The 17,884-nt window shown below is 40.5% G+C and overlaps 1 protein-coding gene across 4 annotated transcripts in view; it reads left to right on the forward strand.

Moving 5' to 3' along the window:
• The first annotated feature begins 4,514 nt into the window (after positions 1-4,514).
• glt1d1 (glycosyltransferase 1 domain containing 1) overlaps positions 4,515-17,884 on the forward strand; it is a 63,196-nt gene continuing 49,826 nt past the window's right edge. The window contains exons 1-4 of one of the 4 annotated variants that reach the window (XM_081349825.1): positions 4,515-4,915; positions 6,535-6,689; positions 7,549-7,654; positions 15,743-15,794. In XM_081349825.1, coding sequence (XP_081205951.1) covers positions 6,617-6,689; positions 7,549-7,654; positions 15,743-15,794 — 231 coding nt within the window. In that variant the 5' untranslated portion in view covers positions 4,515-4,915; positions 6,535-6,616. Of the gene's footprint in view, positions 4,916-5,816; positions 6,076-6,534; positions 6,690-7,548; positions 7,655-15,742; positions 15,795-17,884 lie in introns of those variants that run through there. The other 3 variants (XM_081349826.1, XM_081349823.1, XM_081349824.1) reach the window with 3 other exon arrangements.

Below are 17,884 nucleotides of genomic sequence, written 5' to 3' on the forward strand. Positions count from 1 at the left end.
ATAGGGAGCCAGTGCAGTTTTGACAGAACCGGGCTAATATGGTCATACTTCCTGGTTCTGGTAAGAACTCGAGCTGCTGCGTTTTGGACCAGCTGTAGTTTGTTTATTAAGCGTGCAGGGCAACCACCCAGTAGAGCATTACAATAATCTAGCCTTGAGGTCATGAACGCATGAACTAATTGTTCCGCATTTGTCAATGAGAGCATATGACGTAATTTAGATATATTTTTAAGATGGAAAAATGCAGTTTTACAGATACTAGACACGTGACTTTCAAATGAAAGATTGGTATCAAAGAGCACACCCAGGTTCCTAACCGACGACGAAGACTTAACAGAGCAGCCATCAAGTGTTAGACAGTATTCTAGATTATTACGTGAGGAAGTTTTTTGTCCAATAATTAGAAACTCTGTTTTTTCAGAATTTAGAAGTAGGAAATTACAAGTCATCCAATTTTTTATATCCGCTATGCATTCCGTTAATTTTGTGAATTGATAAGTTTCGTTAGGTTTTGAAGAAATATAGAGCTGAGTATCGTCAGCATAACAGTGAAAGCTAATTCCATGTTTCCTAATGATATCTCCTAAGGGTAGCATGTACAGAGTGAACAGCAGCGGTCCTAATACTGAGCCTTGTGGTACGCCATACTTAACCTGTGATCGATGAGACATCTCATCATTTACTGCTACAAACTGATAACGGTCAGATAAGTATGATTTAAACCATGCTAGTGCATTTCCTGTAATGCCAACATAATGTTCTAATCTATTTAAAAGAACGTTGTGGTCGATGGTGTCAAATGCAGCGCTAAGATCGAGTAACACTAATAGAGAGATACAACCACGATCGGATGATAAGAGCAAATCATTTGTGACTCTAACGAGAGCTGTTTCGGTACTATGGTACGGTCTAAATCCGGACTGGAAATCCTCGCAGATATCATTTCTTTCAAGAAAGGAACACAGTTGTGAGGATACTGCCTTTTCTAATATCTTTGACAGAAAAGGTAGATTCGAGATCGGCCTGTAATTGACTAATTCTGAAGGATCAAGTTGCGTTTTTTTAACAAGCGGTTTAATCAAAGCCAGCTTAAAGTTTTTTGGTACGTATCCTAGAGACAAAGACGAATTAATGATATTAAGAAGAGGATCTATGACCTCTGGAAGTATTTCTTTCAGTAGCTTAGTCGGTATAGGGTCTAACATACATGTTGTAGATTTAGATGATTTAATGAGTTTAGTAAATTCTTCCTCTCCTATAGCAACGAATGAATCAAATTTTTCCTCAGGGAGACTACAATGCACTGCCTGATGCGATACTGTAGTAGACGGTTGCATAGTTATAATTTTGTCCCTGATATTATCAATCTTATAAGTGAAGAAGTTCATAAAGTCATTACTGCTGTGTTGCTTGGAAACTTCGGTGCTTGAAGCTTTATTTTTCGTTAGTTTAGCCACCGTTTCAAATAAATACCTAGGATTATGTTTATTTTCTTCTAATAGGGTTGAAAAATAAGCAGATCTAGCAGCTTTTAAAGCCTCTCTGTAAGTAATTGAGCTCTCTTTCCATGAAATGCGAAATACCTCTAGTTTTGTTTTCTTCCAGTTGCGCTCCATTTTTCTGGCTGCTCTCTTAAGGGCCCGAGTGTGCTCGTTGTACCACGGCGTTGGACTATTTTCTTTAATCTTCTTTAAGCGCAACGGAGCAACTGTGTCTAAAGTGCTGGAAAAGAGAGAGTTAAACGTTTCTGTTGTAATATCTAGTTCTTCTAAGCTATCTGAGATGCTGAGATGATGAAACTGATTAGGAAGATTATTAATAAAGCAATCTTTAGTAGCAGAAGTGATAGGTCTCACATATTTGAAACACGGAGTCGGCTTTGCAGCCTTGGCTAAATGCAAATTACACGAGACTAGATAATGATCTGAGATGTCATCGCTCTGCTGCAGAATTTCAACGGCATCCACATCTATTCCGTGTGATAATATTAGATCTAGAGTATGATTACGACGATGAGTAGGTCCTGACACGTGTTGTCTAACTCCAATTGAATTTACAATGTCTTTAAATGCCAATCCCAATGCATCTTTTTCATTATCGATGTGTATATTAAAATCACCAACAATTAGTACTTTATCTGCAGTCAATATTAATTCTGATAGAAAGTCCGCAAATTCTTTGATAAAGTCTGTATGGTGCCCTGGTGGCCTGTATACAGTAGCCAGCACAAATCTCAAACGTGATTTATCGTTTACACTATATATTTTTACATTAAGCACCAATGCTTCAAAAGAATTATATTTAAAACTTGATTTCTTAGTGGTTTTGAAACTATTACTATAGATTACAGCAACACCACCCCCTTTGCGTTTCAGACGAGGCTCATGTTTATAACAGTAATCTTGCGGGGTTGATTCATTTAAAGTAATGTAATCGTTTGGTTTTAGCCAGGTTTCTGTCAAACACAGCACATCTAGGTTATTATCTGAAATCATATCATTAACAATGAGTGCTTTTGAAGTAAGCGATCGAATATTCAGCAACCCAAGCTTTAGCATTTGCTCATCTGTATTATAGCTGTTTTTTATTTGTTGAACATCAATTAAATTTTTAACCTTAGTTGGGTTTAAACGTTTTTTGGATTTCCAAATTCGGGGAACAGACACAGTCTCTATATGATGATATCTAGGTGAAAGAGGCTCTATGTGATGGGATTTATCTGACCTTGGTGACGAGAGGCCGCTAGCAGACAGTCGGTTTAGCCAGTCTGTCTGCTTCCTGACCTGAGCCCCAGATTGTCATGTTTGAGCTCTAAGACTATGAGCCATATTACTAGAGAGAAGAGCAGCACCATCCCAGGAGGGATGAATACCATCTCTTTTCAACAGGTCAGGTTTGCCCCAAAAACTTTTCCAATTGTCTATGAATTCTATATTATTAAGCGGACACCACTTAGACAGCCAACCGTTAAGCGAACACAATCTACTAACTATCTCATCACTCCTGCGAACAGGAAGGGGGCCAGAGCAAATTACAGTCCTTGACATCGTACTTGCAAGTTCACACACCTCTTTAATATTAATTTTGGTGATCTCCGACTGGCGGAGTCGAACATCATTAGTGCCGACATGAATAATGATCTTAGAAAATTTACGATTAGCATTAGCCAGCACTTTTAAATTTGCTTTGATGTCAGGCGCTCTGGCTCCCGGCAAACATGTGACTATGGTGGTTGGTGTCTCTATTTTCACGTTCCGTGTAATAGAATCGCCAATAACTAGGGCACAATCATTCTCAGTGGGTGTTTCACTGAGCGGGGCAAATCGATTTGTTATGGTAATCGGAACGGAAGAGTGGTTTTTAGATCCGCGACTAGAGCGATCCCTCACTGTCACCCATTTGCCCGGCTGCACAGGCTCTACTTCAGCCAGAACCGACTCATGTAAAGTGTGCACTATTCTATGCGCATCCAAAACATCTAAAGCACTAGCACTCTTACTATCCTCAATTAAAGTTTGGATGCGTGTTTCTAATTCTGAAATCTTCTCTGTCAACCTAACTGTCTCCTTACATTTATCACATATAAATCCTATATTGTCGACAGAGAAGCCTATACTAAACATGTGACATGAAGTGCAAGTGACAATAACAGGACAAGACATTACTCACCGTGTTTGTTGAGTGATTCTTACTCACCTGAGCTTTTTATGAACTCAAAGGCGCGGACGCGCGAGAGAAAAATAAATAAATAAAATAGCTGAGCGCACGGGTGGCGCGTTAACAGGCTAGCGAATTACTAGCGTTTTGTGCTAGTAGTACTAATAACAAAAGCTAGCGATGTCAGGTTAATCTGAGATGTTGGGTAAAATGTAGTAGTATAAACAACTAGAAATGGTAGTAAAATGATGGTTCAAAACAAAGAAATATATGGCTAAGACGGAGCTTATCGCACCGAATCAAACAAACACACTCACAGCAGGCAGCGAGGCAGACAGGAGCAATCGATCAGGTTTCGAGACAAGACTTCGAGAAAGGAGTCCGGAGATCTGGAGATCCAGGCGTAGCAGAGGAGATGGTAAGACCAAACGACATTGTTGGTTCAAGAGGCCAGGGCAGAACCGCGGTTACAAGCAGCTGAGGTGGACCAAGGGCACCGGTGGACTGGGGCGGAGCCGGTGCGACCAAGCTGGTCGGAGCCGGAGCTGATGCCTCGGAAGTCCATGGCGCAGGCAGAGTGATGTCTGACCAAGGTAGGGCCGGAAGGAAGAGGGAGCCTGGTGGAGCTGCAAGGACAACAGTCCTTAGTGGAGCTGAGGGGGGTAAGGAGCCAAGGAGGAGCTGACTGGTTGATGGGCCGAGGTGGAGTTAAGGGCTCGGTGTCCAGAGGTGAAGCCAGGGAATCCACTCTTCAAGGCAGCGCTGGTGACCGGAAGATCTGCGGCGGGAGGAGGCGAGGGACCAAAGGGAGCCAGTGGAGGCGGGACCAAAGGGACTGACTCATTTTGGCAGAGGAAGCGGGAGAGGGAGGCTGGGTGGGCACAACATCAACAGCGATGCAGCTTGGACTGCCTGGGATCAGCGGAGGCAGATCCTCCACTTATAGCTCCACTAAAATTCCCACTTGTTTGGAAGTTACAACCGGCTCAAACACATGGTCAGACTGGATGGCGGGCTTCCATTCCGGGATGGACAGGGCTGCAGGCTCTGGTTCCGTAGTGGGCATTGGCTCTGGCTCTTTGTCTGTTGCGGGTAACAGCACCGGGACACGGCCTGTGGTGGGCTCGGGTTCTGTCTCCGCGGTGGGTGTGGGCTTTGTGTTTGCAGTGGCCGTGAGCGATGTCATTAGCTGGAATGGCATACGTGCACTGTAGACACCTGAGGATGACTTCTCTCCAGGTTCCTCTGGTCAAGTTGGGTAGGTCAAGTGGGCTGTAAAGGTTCGCTCCAATCCAATATAGTGATTTTATATAAGTTTCATTGTCAAAGGTAGTAGGCTACGTTGGGCTAACTGGTAGAAATTAAATGAATAGTCAAATATTGATATTCCAACCAATTCGATGCGTGACAAATAATGAGAATAATAAACATTTACCAAACGTCAATGAATGAAAGACAATGAATTTAGGAAAACTAAGGGCTTAAATACACAGAGGAAGCTTCAAAACGGAACAGGGAACTGGTGAGGGATAATCCCATGACTAATAATTAATAATTAACTAGAACACAGGCAAAAAAACTGACAAAAATACAATAAACAGAACAAGACAATGAAACTAAACATGACGTGACTGTGACAATTACTGTTTTAACTGTATTTTTGATCACATTAATGCAGCCTTTTTGAGCATGAGACTTCTTTCAATACAAGTTTAATATATATATATAGGCAATATATATATATATATATATATATATATATATATATATATATATATATATATATATATATATATTAGCATTATTTCTTATTGATTTTCTCAATTATATCATCAGTTATGATGTTCCCAAATAATACAGTTTTATACTATTTCAGGGAAATAAAGTTTTTACAGAAAAATTCGCACAGATGGTGATTGTGGTCATTTAATAAATAACATAGTATTACCATGGCACTTAGGCTACTAACTTTTTTATTTTATTTCTTCATTTTATTTAGGGACATGCATTTTAGGCTATAATTTTATCGCTAACACTTACAAGGCTTGGTCCACAATCCAGATTGAATACATTCGAAATTATTAGTATATTCATATATTATTTTATATGATTTGGTGCCACATTTAATCTTTTTAACGTTGCGCCCACTATAGTTCCGTGTTTCCGGAGGGTCTTCATTTGAAACGGACCCGTTCTAAATTAAACTCCACGCGTCTGTTAGGTAGGCTGGTCTCTGACGTGACAGCATGAGATTAACAGAGTCAGGTCAAGAGAGTAAACCATTGTCCGTCTGCTGGCAGGCGCTCTTGCTTTGTTTATTAGTGTCAGCATTTTATCGCCACACGCTGAAATGCGCGTGCTCTTCCTAGCCTGCTTAAGTCCTAAAACAGGGAACTGTACCACTGCCGAACGAATAAGGTACAGTAACATGTTTGGTTAGCGAAACCAGGAAGTAATGTTGTCACAATCCTCCATTGATCATCACCTCTCACAGCACAGCTTATTCGAGTAGGTTTAATCCTGTAAGGCGATCATTTTTCAAGTGAAGCGATTTTTCAACCTGTAATGCGATATCACAATGTCACGTATTGCACTGCATAATGCACACGACGTTACACTATTGTGAAGCTATAATCAGTTGGCGCTGTTACCAATAAGTACCATGTTTGGAATGTGGAATGTACTGTACAATGGTAATATCATCATGGTATTATTTAAAATACCAGGCAAATTCCGTGTATATAGGCTATCAAAGTACCATAACCATCACTGTACCATGAGACCAAGAACAGCTCAGAGCCACTTCATTACAGAGAGTGAGATGGTGATATATAGTGTGATAAATAGTGTATAAGTGTGCGTGTGTTTGGGTTGCAGGAATCACATCGTGGCTGCAGGACACACTTGTGTACTGTGTGATACAAGAGAGTTTAGTTCTGCCTCTGATGTATCATCCCTGATGACGCAAGAGCCGCGGGTCGAGGCTGCGCTGGCCATTCATCTTTTCAAAGGAGGCAGGCTTCTTTTAGGTGGCAAGTCCCTTGGCCTCTTAAAATATACACACACATGTTGGTTTCACTATATTAGTGAGAACAGCCCATATAGATGCAACTGATTTTATGCAGAGTTTGTGTACCACATAGTCTAAGCTGCCCACACACATACAGTACTGTACACACATCTGTCTCGTCTCATTAGTGTTGCTATCCACATCTATCACACAATTTATGACTTTACTAGTGATAGAAACATTGGAAATACCCACTTGCACATTAAACATTACGTTTTAGAGTAGGATTTTGTTTAGGGAAACATTTTTTATGGGATTAATTAATATTTGATATTTCATTGCTCATGCCAATTTCTGCCATATATATATATATATATATATATATATATATATATATATATATATATATATAATATAATATAATATAATATAATATATAACATAAATTAATATCAGCCATTAGTTTTCAGCTATAAGTGTAACATGGTATTACCATCTGATACCATCACCACAGTCACAGTGTTTTTTATGGGCAGTATGATGGCACTCATATTATCTGCTTCCATGATCAATTTATGGCATTCATTTTAAAAAACTGTAAAATGTTGACTGATATTATTGTGCATTCTTACTCACAGAATGCTTTGTTCAGACTGAAGGCTACTTCTCCCTCACCTCTCTAAGATATGGCCAGTTTTTTTAGTCATTGCCTGAAGTGTCCACTCTGTGGATGACGACTTTCCCCTCTGGCGAGATAAACACACTGTTTCATGCCTCAAGGACTTTCCTCGCTCTAAGGATTTAAAAGTTGAACTTCAGAGGAGGTGAAAAAGTAAAATAAGGGATTTGCGTCTTTGTTGTGAATTTCCATTTCTCTGCAGATGCTGGAGTGCCGTTTGGAGTGGTCTTCGGAGGGACGGATGTCAACGAGGACGTAAAGGATGAGCACAAGCGAGCTGTGATGGAGGAAGTTTTGCACAAGGCCAGGTCGAATTTACTCAGTCTCTAATGAAAGCTGCCGCTTTTCCTGCTTCCCTGCTCTAGTCAGCTGTAGTTAATCGAATAGTTTGAGCAAAACAATGTATTCTGTTCCCATTCTAAACCTGTACGACTCTATGGAACTCAAAGAAGAGATTTTAAAGAATGTACTGGCTGTTATTTTCCATGGAATTTAAAAAAAAAAACTATATCTGTTTGTTTTTCGCATAAAAATTCATATGGCTTCAGGAGACTATAATGCACAAGTCATAAGGCCCAATTACAGTATGATACTTTAATTGTGCTTTTGCATATTTTTTTTAAGACTTGAAATCTCCAGTACATTCTTCAAAAAAATGTTTTATCAACAACATAAAGAAGGTCGTACAGGTTTGGAGCAAGGGATGAGTAAATTATTTTTAATTGTAGGTGAACTTTATAAAAAGAGGATGATATAAGATTTCTAGTGTAATGTTTATCTCTGCATTTGAGATTAGTTTTAGTCTTCTAATCTGCAATGGACAATCATCCATGACATTACAGAAGTATGATCTAAACTAGGTTGTTTAGGTTTTGGTGCTAATTGACCTTTGGTATATGTGTGTGTGTGTGTGTGTGTATGTATGTATATGTATGTATATATATATATATATATATATATATATATATATATATATATATATATGGGCCTAAAACATTTTTTTTTGCCACACCTGCCAATGGCCGGTGACTTAAAGGTGCCTTGTGTAATATTTAGGAGGATCTGTAGACAGAAATGCAATATAAAATACATAATTGTTTTCAGTGGTGTATAAATGCCTTACTTAGGCCCCGTCCACACTACTGCGTTTTCGTTTAAAAACGGAGACCTTTTGCTACGTTTGCACCTCCCGTCCACACTAAAACGGCAAAAACGGAGACCCAAAACGGAGAGGTTTAGTAACGCTGCCGACCCGTTTTTCGTTTTGAATCTCCGGAGGGCGTTTTAGTCTGGACGGGTCAAAACGGAGGACATTAGAAACAATGACGTAGTAGAGGCTCACGCTCAGCTCTATGATTGGGTGTCATCAGTCATTGCGTATATCTTTGCTAGCAGCTGTTGTGCAAGTAAATTCTGCATTTTACAATGCTATAACTGCCTACATGCGGCGGAGGCAAGCTATTATTCGAGCGATCTGTGACAATTCCCGTGTGCAGTGGCGGTATCGACCGTACTTGGAGCGTCGGTTTTGGGTTAACCCGGGAAGAACCAGCGCATAGTGGGATAATTTTATCAAAGAAGTTGTGTTTACACCGGCACGCGCATGCCCAGTGTTGGTTGAATGGTCTCGTGATCTGCGTTTTCAGTCGTTTTAATGTGGACGGAGATCAATTCTAATATGCAGCTAAAATGCTGGTGTGGACGGAGATCGTATTCGTTTTAATTCTCCATTTCTAAACTAAAACGCAGTAGTGTGGACTAATGAACTGTTATGTTTTTATTACCTTCTACATACACCGCGGGTCCCTTACATTGAAATGCGCCATTTTGCGCCGAGATGTTTCTACGGTGGCCCTAAACGGACAAACGTGTTTCGTCACTATGTTGTTGTTCATGCAAAGAAGCTAGCTAAAGTCAGCGAATAAAACACTGACACAATGATGAACAAGTAACAATAATAATCGCAATAACATATCGTTTTACTGAATAATAAAGTAAACATAATTTCTTAATTTATCTTTGTAAAGAAACCTCATTGCTTTACTGGCTACTCTCTGCTGTCTCAGATGATGACATTTCCTATCGGCCACCGTAACGTTTGATGGTTGCAATTTGTAACCTCACCACTAGATGCTGCTAAAAATCACACACTGCACTTTTAAGAAAATGCACCGGCCAATATGTTTTACCGGCCAAGAACGCAGTAATGGCACCAAAATTGTTATACCAGTGAAAATTCACAATTCTGTTTTCCGATACCACAGATAAAACTACTAACCTAACTAATATGTTAAACATTATTAAAGACAAGTAAACAGGCAGTAATAAAATAAGAACTAATAATCAAATTACAAGCAAAAAATATAGCTGCGAGCAGCGATTACGGGCCCAAGCCGGTGGCACCGCCACCCTGGTGCCTTTAGTTACATAAAGGCACCGGGGTGGCGGTGCCACCGGCTTTGGCCCTTCATCGCTGCTCGCAGCTATATTTATATATATATTTTATATATATATATATATATATATATATATATATATATATATATATATAAGACAGAAACCTTATTAGCTTATTCTGATTTTATGATACACTCAAAATATCCCACAACAAATCTTTTAAATTTAATGTAAAAATTAAAACGAAAGTAAGCACTGTTGGGCTTACGTAACCCTCTCATTAGAATCAAAATGTTTCAGCATTTGCGATGTATTTGGATGCTAAACTATTCTTTATTATAGGCTTTGTTCTTCACTCGTGTTCCAATATCGACAGAAAAAATCATCCTCTTCACACGCGCAAAAATGTGCTTGAAACATCACAGTGGAGCGGTGCTTACTGTGAATGTACGAATTGTACTACTGACTATTTAGAGCAGTGTAATTTTTATATGTTAGGTTAACTATTTTATTATTATATTTTATTAAGGCTATAATGAACAGGCTGCGATGTCAAGATTGCAATGCTGGAATGTGTGTTTGTGTGTGTGTGTGTGTGTGTGTGTGTGTGTGTGTGTGTGTGTGTGTGTGTGTGTGTGTGTGTGTGTATGTGTGTTCATGTTTTTCTATCCCGGTGGGGACTTCAACCTGAATGCACACAGACTCATGGGGACTCGTGTCACAGTGGGGACCTAAATAGAGGTCCCCATGGGTAAACAAGCTTATAAATCATACAGAATGAGTTTTTTTTTGGAAATGTAAAAATGCAGAAAGTTTTCAGTGATGGGTAGGTTTAGGGGTAGGGTTAGTGTAAGGAGATAAAATATACAGTTTGTACAGTATAAAAATCATTAAATCTATGGAGAGTCCCCACAAAGATAGTAAACCGTGTGTGTGTGGGTGGGTGTGTGTGTGTGGTGTGGGCGCGATTGAACAGTGGACACATAAAAACATACTCCGTCATTATACAGGACGACATTCAAACTGCAAAGTGTTAACTTATATTTGTGTACAGTTGCAATAAAACACAACATTGTGCTTTTGTAAAATAATTTCAAGCAATCAACCCCCGAAAGGCGCTAATTTTAAAATTAAACTAAAATGCTCATGGCTGCACGGGCATTCATAACGGTGCGCATCCACGGCGAGGAACGAGCAGAACAGAGTGAACGTTTTTCAGTTAATTCCTACTTCCATAGGAATTCATTTGAAACGCTCGCTCAACCACTATCAATGTCAGTGTGGACGAACATATTTTACTTTCGTTTTTAAGTTGGCGATTCAAAAGCCTCCAGCGGTGTCACACGTCGATTAACCGGTGGTAAAATATTCTCACCGTCACATACCTAGTATATTTTTATGTAGATACAATAGGCCTACCTGATTTTGAACACAAGAGGGCAGTATAGCCCTATGTATGACTTGACTTTTATGGGACTAAATAGTACAATTACTATTTTTAAACTTATAAATATTTATTAAATTGAAAAAAAAAAGAATAAAATGGGTTTAGTTGTGACATTTTTATACTTTTATATAGAAATAAATGGTGTTTAATTACATTTTTAGAAGATGAGGCTTTAAGTGTTACTTTACTTTAGTCCCTCACTATAGCAAAACCGTTTGAGATGTTTAATATCCGTTCACAATTTAGCATCTTTAATGTATCTTTATCATTTTGAAAAAGTTTGGTGTGAATAAAATAAAACCGTTAGGAAGAGTAGCTCAAAAACTCAGAGTCTGAAATATCCAAAAAATCCACATTCAAACCAAAATATCTGACTTCCTTTTGCTCGGAGCTAATAACTGTAAATTAGAAAGTTGTCCGGCTCGGTGAGACCAATATATATACTGATTTTTGTAACTGTTGGTAAAACTAACCCACCCACTTTTGTCAAACGCATGTTGAAAGTGACACACTTCCTGCTGCCAGTTGGTGGCGCTATAACTTTGACTCACAATAGTTACATCCATCTGATCGGCCTCTTACCACGAACATACTGCTAAAGTTTCATCAAGATCAGTTAATGTATGCAGAAGTTATAACACTTCGTCTCCTCTCTTTTCTCGCCATAAATTTGTTTCCTCGCCATGGCCAAACCGTTCGAGATATCAAAAATCCGTCCGCAATTTAGCATTCTCAATGTCTTGACTTCATGCTGACTGAGTTTGGAGGTGATTGAATGAATTCTCTAGGAGGAGTACATCACATTCCACAGCAAGCGTTTTCCAAACAACCCATAATAGCCGACTTCCTGTTGGGCTGGTGTGAAACTTGACAGAGGGAAAGTTGTTCGGCCCGATGAAATCTATATGTGTACCGAGTTTCATATTAATTCATGCAAGCGTGTTTGATATATGGACCAAGTTTTCAGACCCTGTTCAAGAGGGCGCTGTTGAGCCCCCCTGCCACGCCCGTTTCTGAATCTTTTCACATGTCTACTGGCTAATAAGTGTTATGTGTCTGTCGAGTTTCATCCAATTTCAAGCATGCTAAGAGTCTCAAACGCATCCGAAAAGAATATTAAAATTTGATGCGTTGCCACGGCAACAGTATCTAAGATATCAATAATCCTTTCACAGGTCTACATCTGCCGTGTGTTTACATTATACACATAAAATTTGAAGCAAATCGGGTAAAAGTAAGAGGGTGACTTCAAAGCATTTTGAAAGTGACACACTTCCTGCTGCCAGTTGGTGGCGCTATAACTTTGACTCACAATAGTCACATCCATGTGATCGGCCTCTTACAACGAATACACTGCTGAAGTTTCATCAAGATCAGTCAATGTATGCAGAAGTTATAACACACTTCCTGTGTCCCATTATTCGCCATAAATTCGTTTCCTCGCCACGGCCAAACCGTTCGAGATATCAAAAATCTGTTCGCAAGAATTGATCCTCAATGTCTTGACTTTATTCTCACCGAGTTTGGTGGCGATCGGATGAAATCCCTAGGAGGAGTATTTCACATTCCATTGTATGCGTTTTCCAAACAACGTATAATAACCAACTTCCTGTTGGGCTTTTGTAAAACTTAGAGCACGAAAGTTGTTCGGCCCGATGAGATCTATATGTGTACTGAGTTTCATATTATTACATGCAAGCGTGTTTGATTTATGGACCAAGTTTTCGGACCCCATTCCAGGGGGCGCTGTCGAGCCCCCCTGCCACGCCCCGGTACCAGCTTCAGCCCGGCCCTGATGGCCGCAGGTTCTGACGTGTGTGCAAAATTTCAAGAGTTTTTGAGCATGTTAAGGGCCCCAAAAGTGGCAAAAAGGCAAAAAAAAAAATAATGAAGAAAAAAAAAAAAAATAATCCTTACGAAAACAATAGGGCCTTCGCCCTTTCAGGGCTTGGGCCCTAAATACACTATAACAATGATACAAATGAAATAAGCAGGCAGTGCTTTTCAGGTGTTCTTTTTTAGAATAAATCAAGGCTCTTCAAGAGGGGGGTTGCAAATTAGTATTTAGTCTCAAACAATTATTTTTGTCAAAAAGTACACTGCTGTTCAAAACTTTGGGGTCTGTAAGATTTTTACAGAAGTTTTTTATGCACACCATGATAACAATACTATTTAAATATTTTCCGTTTCAATATATTTACAAATGAAATTTATTTCTGTGTTTTCAAAGCTGAATTTTCAGCATCATTACTCCCATTGATACTTTGCACGTGACGTCAGTTGTACTGGCTGGCGGGCAAGAACGTCAATCTCTAGCAACGAAAACCAGTAAACTAATCAAGGATCTTGCCAGGACATTGCCAGTTTTAATATACAAAAGTTGGTGTTTTGAGGTGTACACGACATGCCAGATAGTTGTTGTGCGATTGGATGCACTAACCGCGTTTGTTGCCCGCCAGATATCACGTGACTGCAAAGTATCAATATTCAGTGTCACATGATCCTTCAGAAATCATTCTAATATGCTGATTTGGTGAAAAAGAACAGAACAGTGTTTTTTTTACATGAATCTTTTGTAACATTATACAGATTATTGTCTTTACTTTCACTTTTGATGAATCGATTGCATCCTTGCTGAAATGTTCATTTCTTTAAAAAAAAAAAACCTACTGACATTAAACTTTTGAATGGTAGTATAGAGACAGAGCGTATTTAGGCCACGCCCACACCCAGGGGGAAAACAATCTAACCGTCTCCATTGACTTTGCATTGCGAGAGGCTGCCTCCTTGTCATTTCTTGCTTCTAACAAAAGACAGAAAAATGCCTAAAAGCTGCTGTGTGACAAGGTGTACAGCAAACAAGCTAAAAAACCCAGAAATAAGTTTTTATTAGCTCTCGACTCCAAAAAACGAGTGTTTTTAGGGCATAAAAGTGGATACAGGCAGTTTAGACAGAGCGTCACGTGTCTCATTACTCTGAGAACTAACGTACGTCCGCTGCAGGAGACCGTAATCAGCAACACAGGATAGTTTATCTTACAGAAATATAATATATAAAACTGACATTTGGATATTTGACTTACCAGTGACCAAATGTTTAACTTACTGCACACGTAGTGTATTTTTAGTGCATACTGAGTGTCAGGATCCCACAATTTACCCATTCGATCCAGCCTGTATCCACTTTTATGTCCTCAAACACTCGTTTTTTGGAGTTGACAGCTTATGAAAACTTATTTCTGGGTTTCTTAGCTTGTTTGCTGTACACCTTGTCACATAGCAGCTTTTAGGCATTTTTCTGTCTTTTGTTAGAAGCAAGAAATGACAAGGAGGCAGCCTCTCGCAATGCAAAGTCAATGGAGACCGTTGGACTGTTTTCCCCCTCGGTGGGCGTGGTCTTCAGATTATGACGCGTTGCGCTCTGTCTCTATAGTCTCTCTCCTTTTAATGCTCGTTCTTTTTATCCTTCATTGGGCCTTTGGCCTTAAAGGTTGATAGGATCAGGTATCATTATGTGGCATTTCTTCTCCTTTTTTGATCAATAATACATCTGTACCCGAAGCCTGCCAGCTATGGTTTCAATTCATTAGCCAGGTGTTAAAGATTCTTGTGGTCTGTTTGATTAGTACAGACAGATTCACACCCTTTTGACAGTCTTAAGGGAATAATTGTCACTAGGGAGAAAAAGAGCCTTTCCACTTCAAACACATCTGTCAGAGAAGACCCCCTGCTGCCGCCGTTACTGCCTAACTTTCACATCTCCTGAAAGAGAGGGATGATGAAGAGGAGATGTAGGGAAACCCATGGGCTTTAGTTGCAGTCATTTGGAAAAATAACACAACACTATGTCTGCTTTTTCTTTATTCCACCCACAAGTATCAAAAGAGGACCTTATGTCTTATGTATGTGTGTGTGTTTGCGTTTGTCTTGAGTTAAACAAGCTTTAGGATGAGGCTTGACAGCATGACAGAGGCACAGTCCAACTTTGACTTTTTTTCTTTCTTAAAAAATACAAATACAGGGAGCTTCAAAAGTCAAAGACCACATTGAAAATCTGGGATATAAAATGTAATTTTAAATGGGAAATAAACAAAAGTTTTAAGAAATGTGAAATGAAAAATGTAATACATTGTCTTTTTCTAGGTCACTTTTTAAATAAAAAGTATTTTCTGAAATGCAGATCTTTATCTTTTCACAATTTTTTTATGCGAACAATATAATTTGTTATGATAAAAATAGTTAATAGTTATGATAAAAAAAGTTTCAATTTAAAAAAAAATCTTCCTCTTCATCATCCTGACTTTAAGCACTACTCAGGGATTGCATTGCTGTACTTTTATTTGCGTGGCTTGACTGATTTGATTTACAGATTTTTGGTGAGCGGTGACAGCTTTGATGTGTGGGAAAGTGTGGAATTGCGGCGAAATGAAAGCTTTTGAGTGCAGTCGCTGGGGTGTACCTCACTATCTCAACCCTGTGCAGACTTTTCATGTTTCTTTACACGTTAAACATGTCATCTCACTTGCTTCATCTCTCTCTCTATCACATGCAGGTTTGCTGTGGCGTTCACTGATGCATTGAAAGAACAGGCTCAGGTGCTCCTGGTAAGAAATGTTGAGTTTACAGCTCCAGGTTCATAAGACTGCTGTTGTTAGCATGCTAAAACAAACTCTTTGCAAGTGTCAGGAACCCTTTCCTTTCATTTTATATAAACTGCTGCGCTGAATGCAGTGAACAATGCTTAAACACTTGCTTAAAGTTGATGTGAAATCATAATTGATAGTATTTACTTTTTAATGCACAATATAGAATGTCCTGGGGCCAGATTTACTAAACGGTAAATTAGCGTGAGAGCACAATTCCCCAAAAATCTACTGACAACACGCAAATTAAAGAACACCGATGCAGCCGGATGACTTCCATAATGACCAACGCAATCTACCAAGAGCAGCGCAAATTAGCATCTGGTTTAAGACATGCTTTTTTGGGCGGTAAATAATGGCGCAAAAACAAGTAGTAAATCACCTTGCATGATTCATTTAAATACTTTCCTCCCATAAATATGCATCTGGAGGGGAAACTCCTACATAGGGCTGGACGATAAAACGGTATCGGTATTTATCGACAGTACATCATTGACGGTAACGATAAAAAATGTTCGATACAGTGCTCGATATTTTCACTAAAATGCGCACGCATCGCCCATAGATCTTAGTTCACATATCGTCTTAAAACTTGTGGAAAGCGCGCCTGTGCCACTGTCTTCTTCTTTCCAAACCGCTTGCGCTTCCGTGGAGTCTTTCGTTGCTGTGCAACCATAAACTGGGCACTCCACATCATGTTGACTGAAGGTGCGTTCCATTCGACCGTGATTTGTAAGTGGACTGCAAAGTTAAAGATGGTGCGACCACCACAACATTGCAAAATGGCAAATGTACTGAAAGCGGAATGAAAACACCATCACTTCCGCTAGAGCCCCCTCTACGAGGCGCCTCTATGCGTTGAAGTGGAACATGTTCATTGAGTGGTGTTCTTCTCACCAGGAGAACCCCCGAACTTGCTCGATCAGGCAATGCTTTCCTTCATGCAAGCTGGGTTGGAGCGAAGGCTGTCTCCCTCCACCCTTAAAGTGTATGTTGTCGCTATCTCCACACATCACGATGCAGTTGAGGTAAGTCGCTGGGAAAGCACGACCTGATCGTCACTTTCCTGAGGGGGGCGAGGAGATTAAATCTGCCTCGCCTGCTCTCTATATTCTCTTGGGCTTGTCTCTGGTCCTTCGGCACTTCAGAGACAGCTCTTGCAATCAGCCGAGTTAAAAATTCTGTCTTGGAAGACTGTACTCCTGGTTGCATTGGCCTTCATCAAGAGGGTAGGGGACCTGCATGCGTTTTCGGTCGATGAATCGTGCCTAGAATTCGGCCCGGCTAACTCTCATGTGATCCTGATACCCCGGCCTGGATACATGCCCAGGGTTCCTACCACTCCTTTCCGGGACCAGGTGATGAACCTGCAAGCGCTGCCTTCGGAGGAGGCAGACCAGCTCTTCGTCTGTTACGGAGGCCAGCAGAAGGGAAAGGCTGTCTCCAAGCTGAGAATGGCCTACTGGATAGTGGATGCCTTCACCTTGGCTTACCCTGCCCGCTTGGGTTGAAAGCCCCACTCCACTAGGAGTGTCGCTTCTTCCTGGGCGCTGGCACACGGCGCCTCGCTGACAGATATCTTTAGAGCTGCGGGCTGGGCAACACCTAACACGTTCGCTAGGTTTTATAGCCTACGTCTTGAGCCGGCTTCTTCTCGTGTGCTCGCTTCAACCAGCCAGTAACAACGAAGTTCCCGCTCGAGTGTCAACTTGCTCCGCCACTCCCCTCCACGTGGGGCGGATACGTGCGGAGCGTCAGGCCTAGCACTCGTATGATTGTGGAACCTGTGCTAGGCTGGGTTCCATATGTTGTGATCCCTGCGGCGATCACATTGGGGTATTCTTCCACGATCAGCTCCCTGCAGTGAGCCTGTGTCTTTCCCTTGGCAGAGTCTGCTCTGCCATCACTCTCCCTCCCCCTTCTCAGGCTGGAGTCACCCCAGTGACATTCCATATATTGTACTGCCCCTAACCAGCCAGTCCATTTGTGGATTCTCCACGTTACCTCCCTTTGGGCAGGATGTGGCTTCCGCAGTGTCCCTCTCTTCTGAA

This window comes from Scardinius erythrophthalmus, assembly GCF_964197995.2.
Source record: "Scardinius erythrophthalmus genome assembly, chromosome: 20".
NCBI classification, from domain to species: domain Eukaryota; kingdom Metazoa; phylum Chordata; class Actinopteri; order Cypriniformes; family Leuciscidae; genus Scardinius; species Scardinius erythrophthalmus.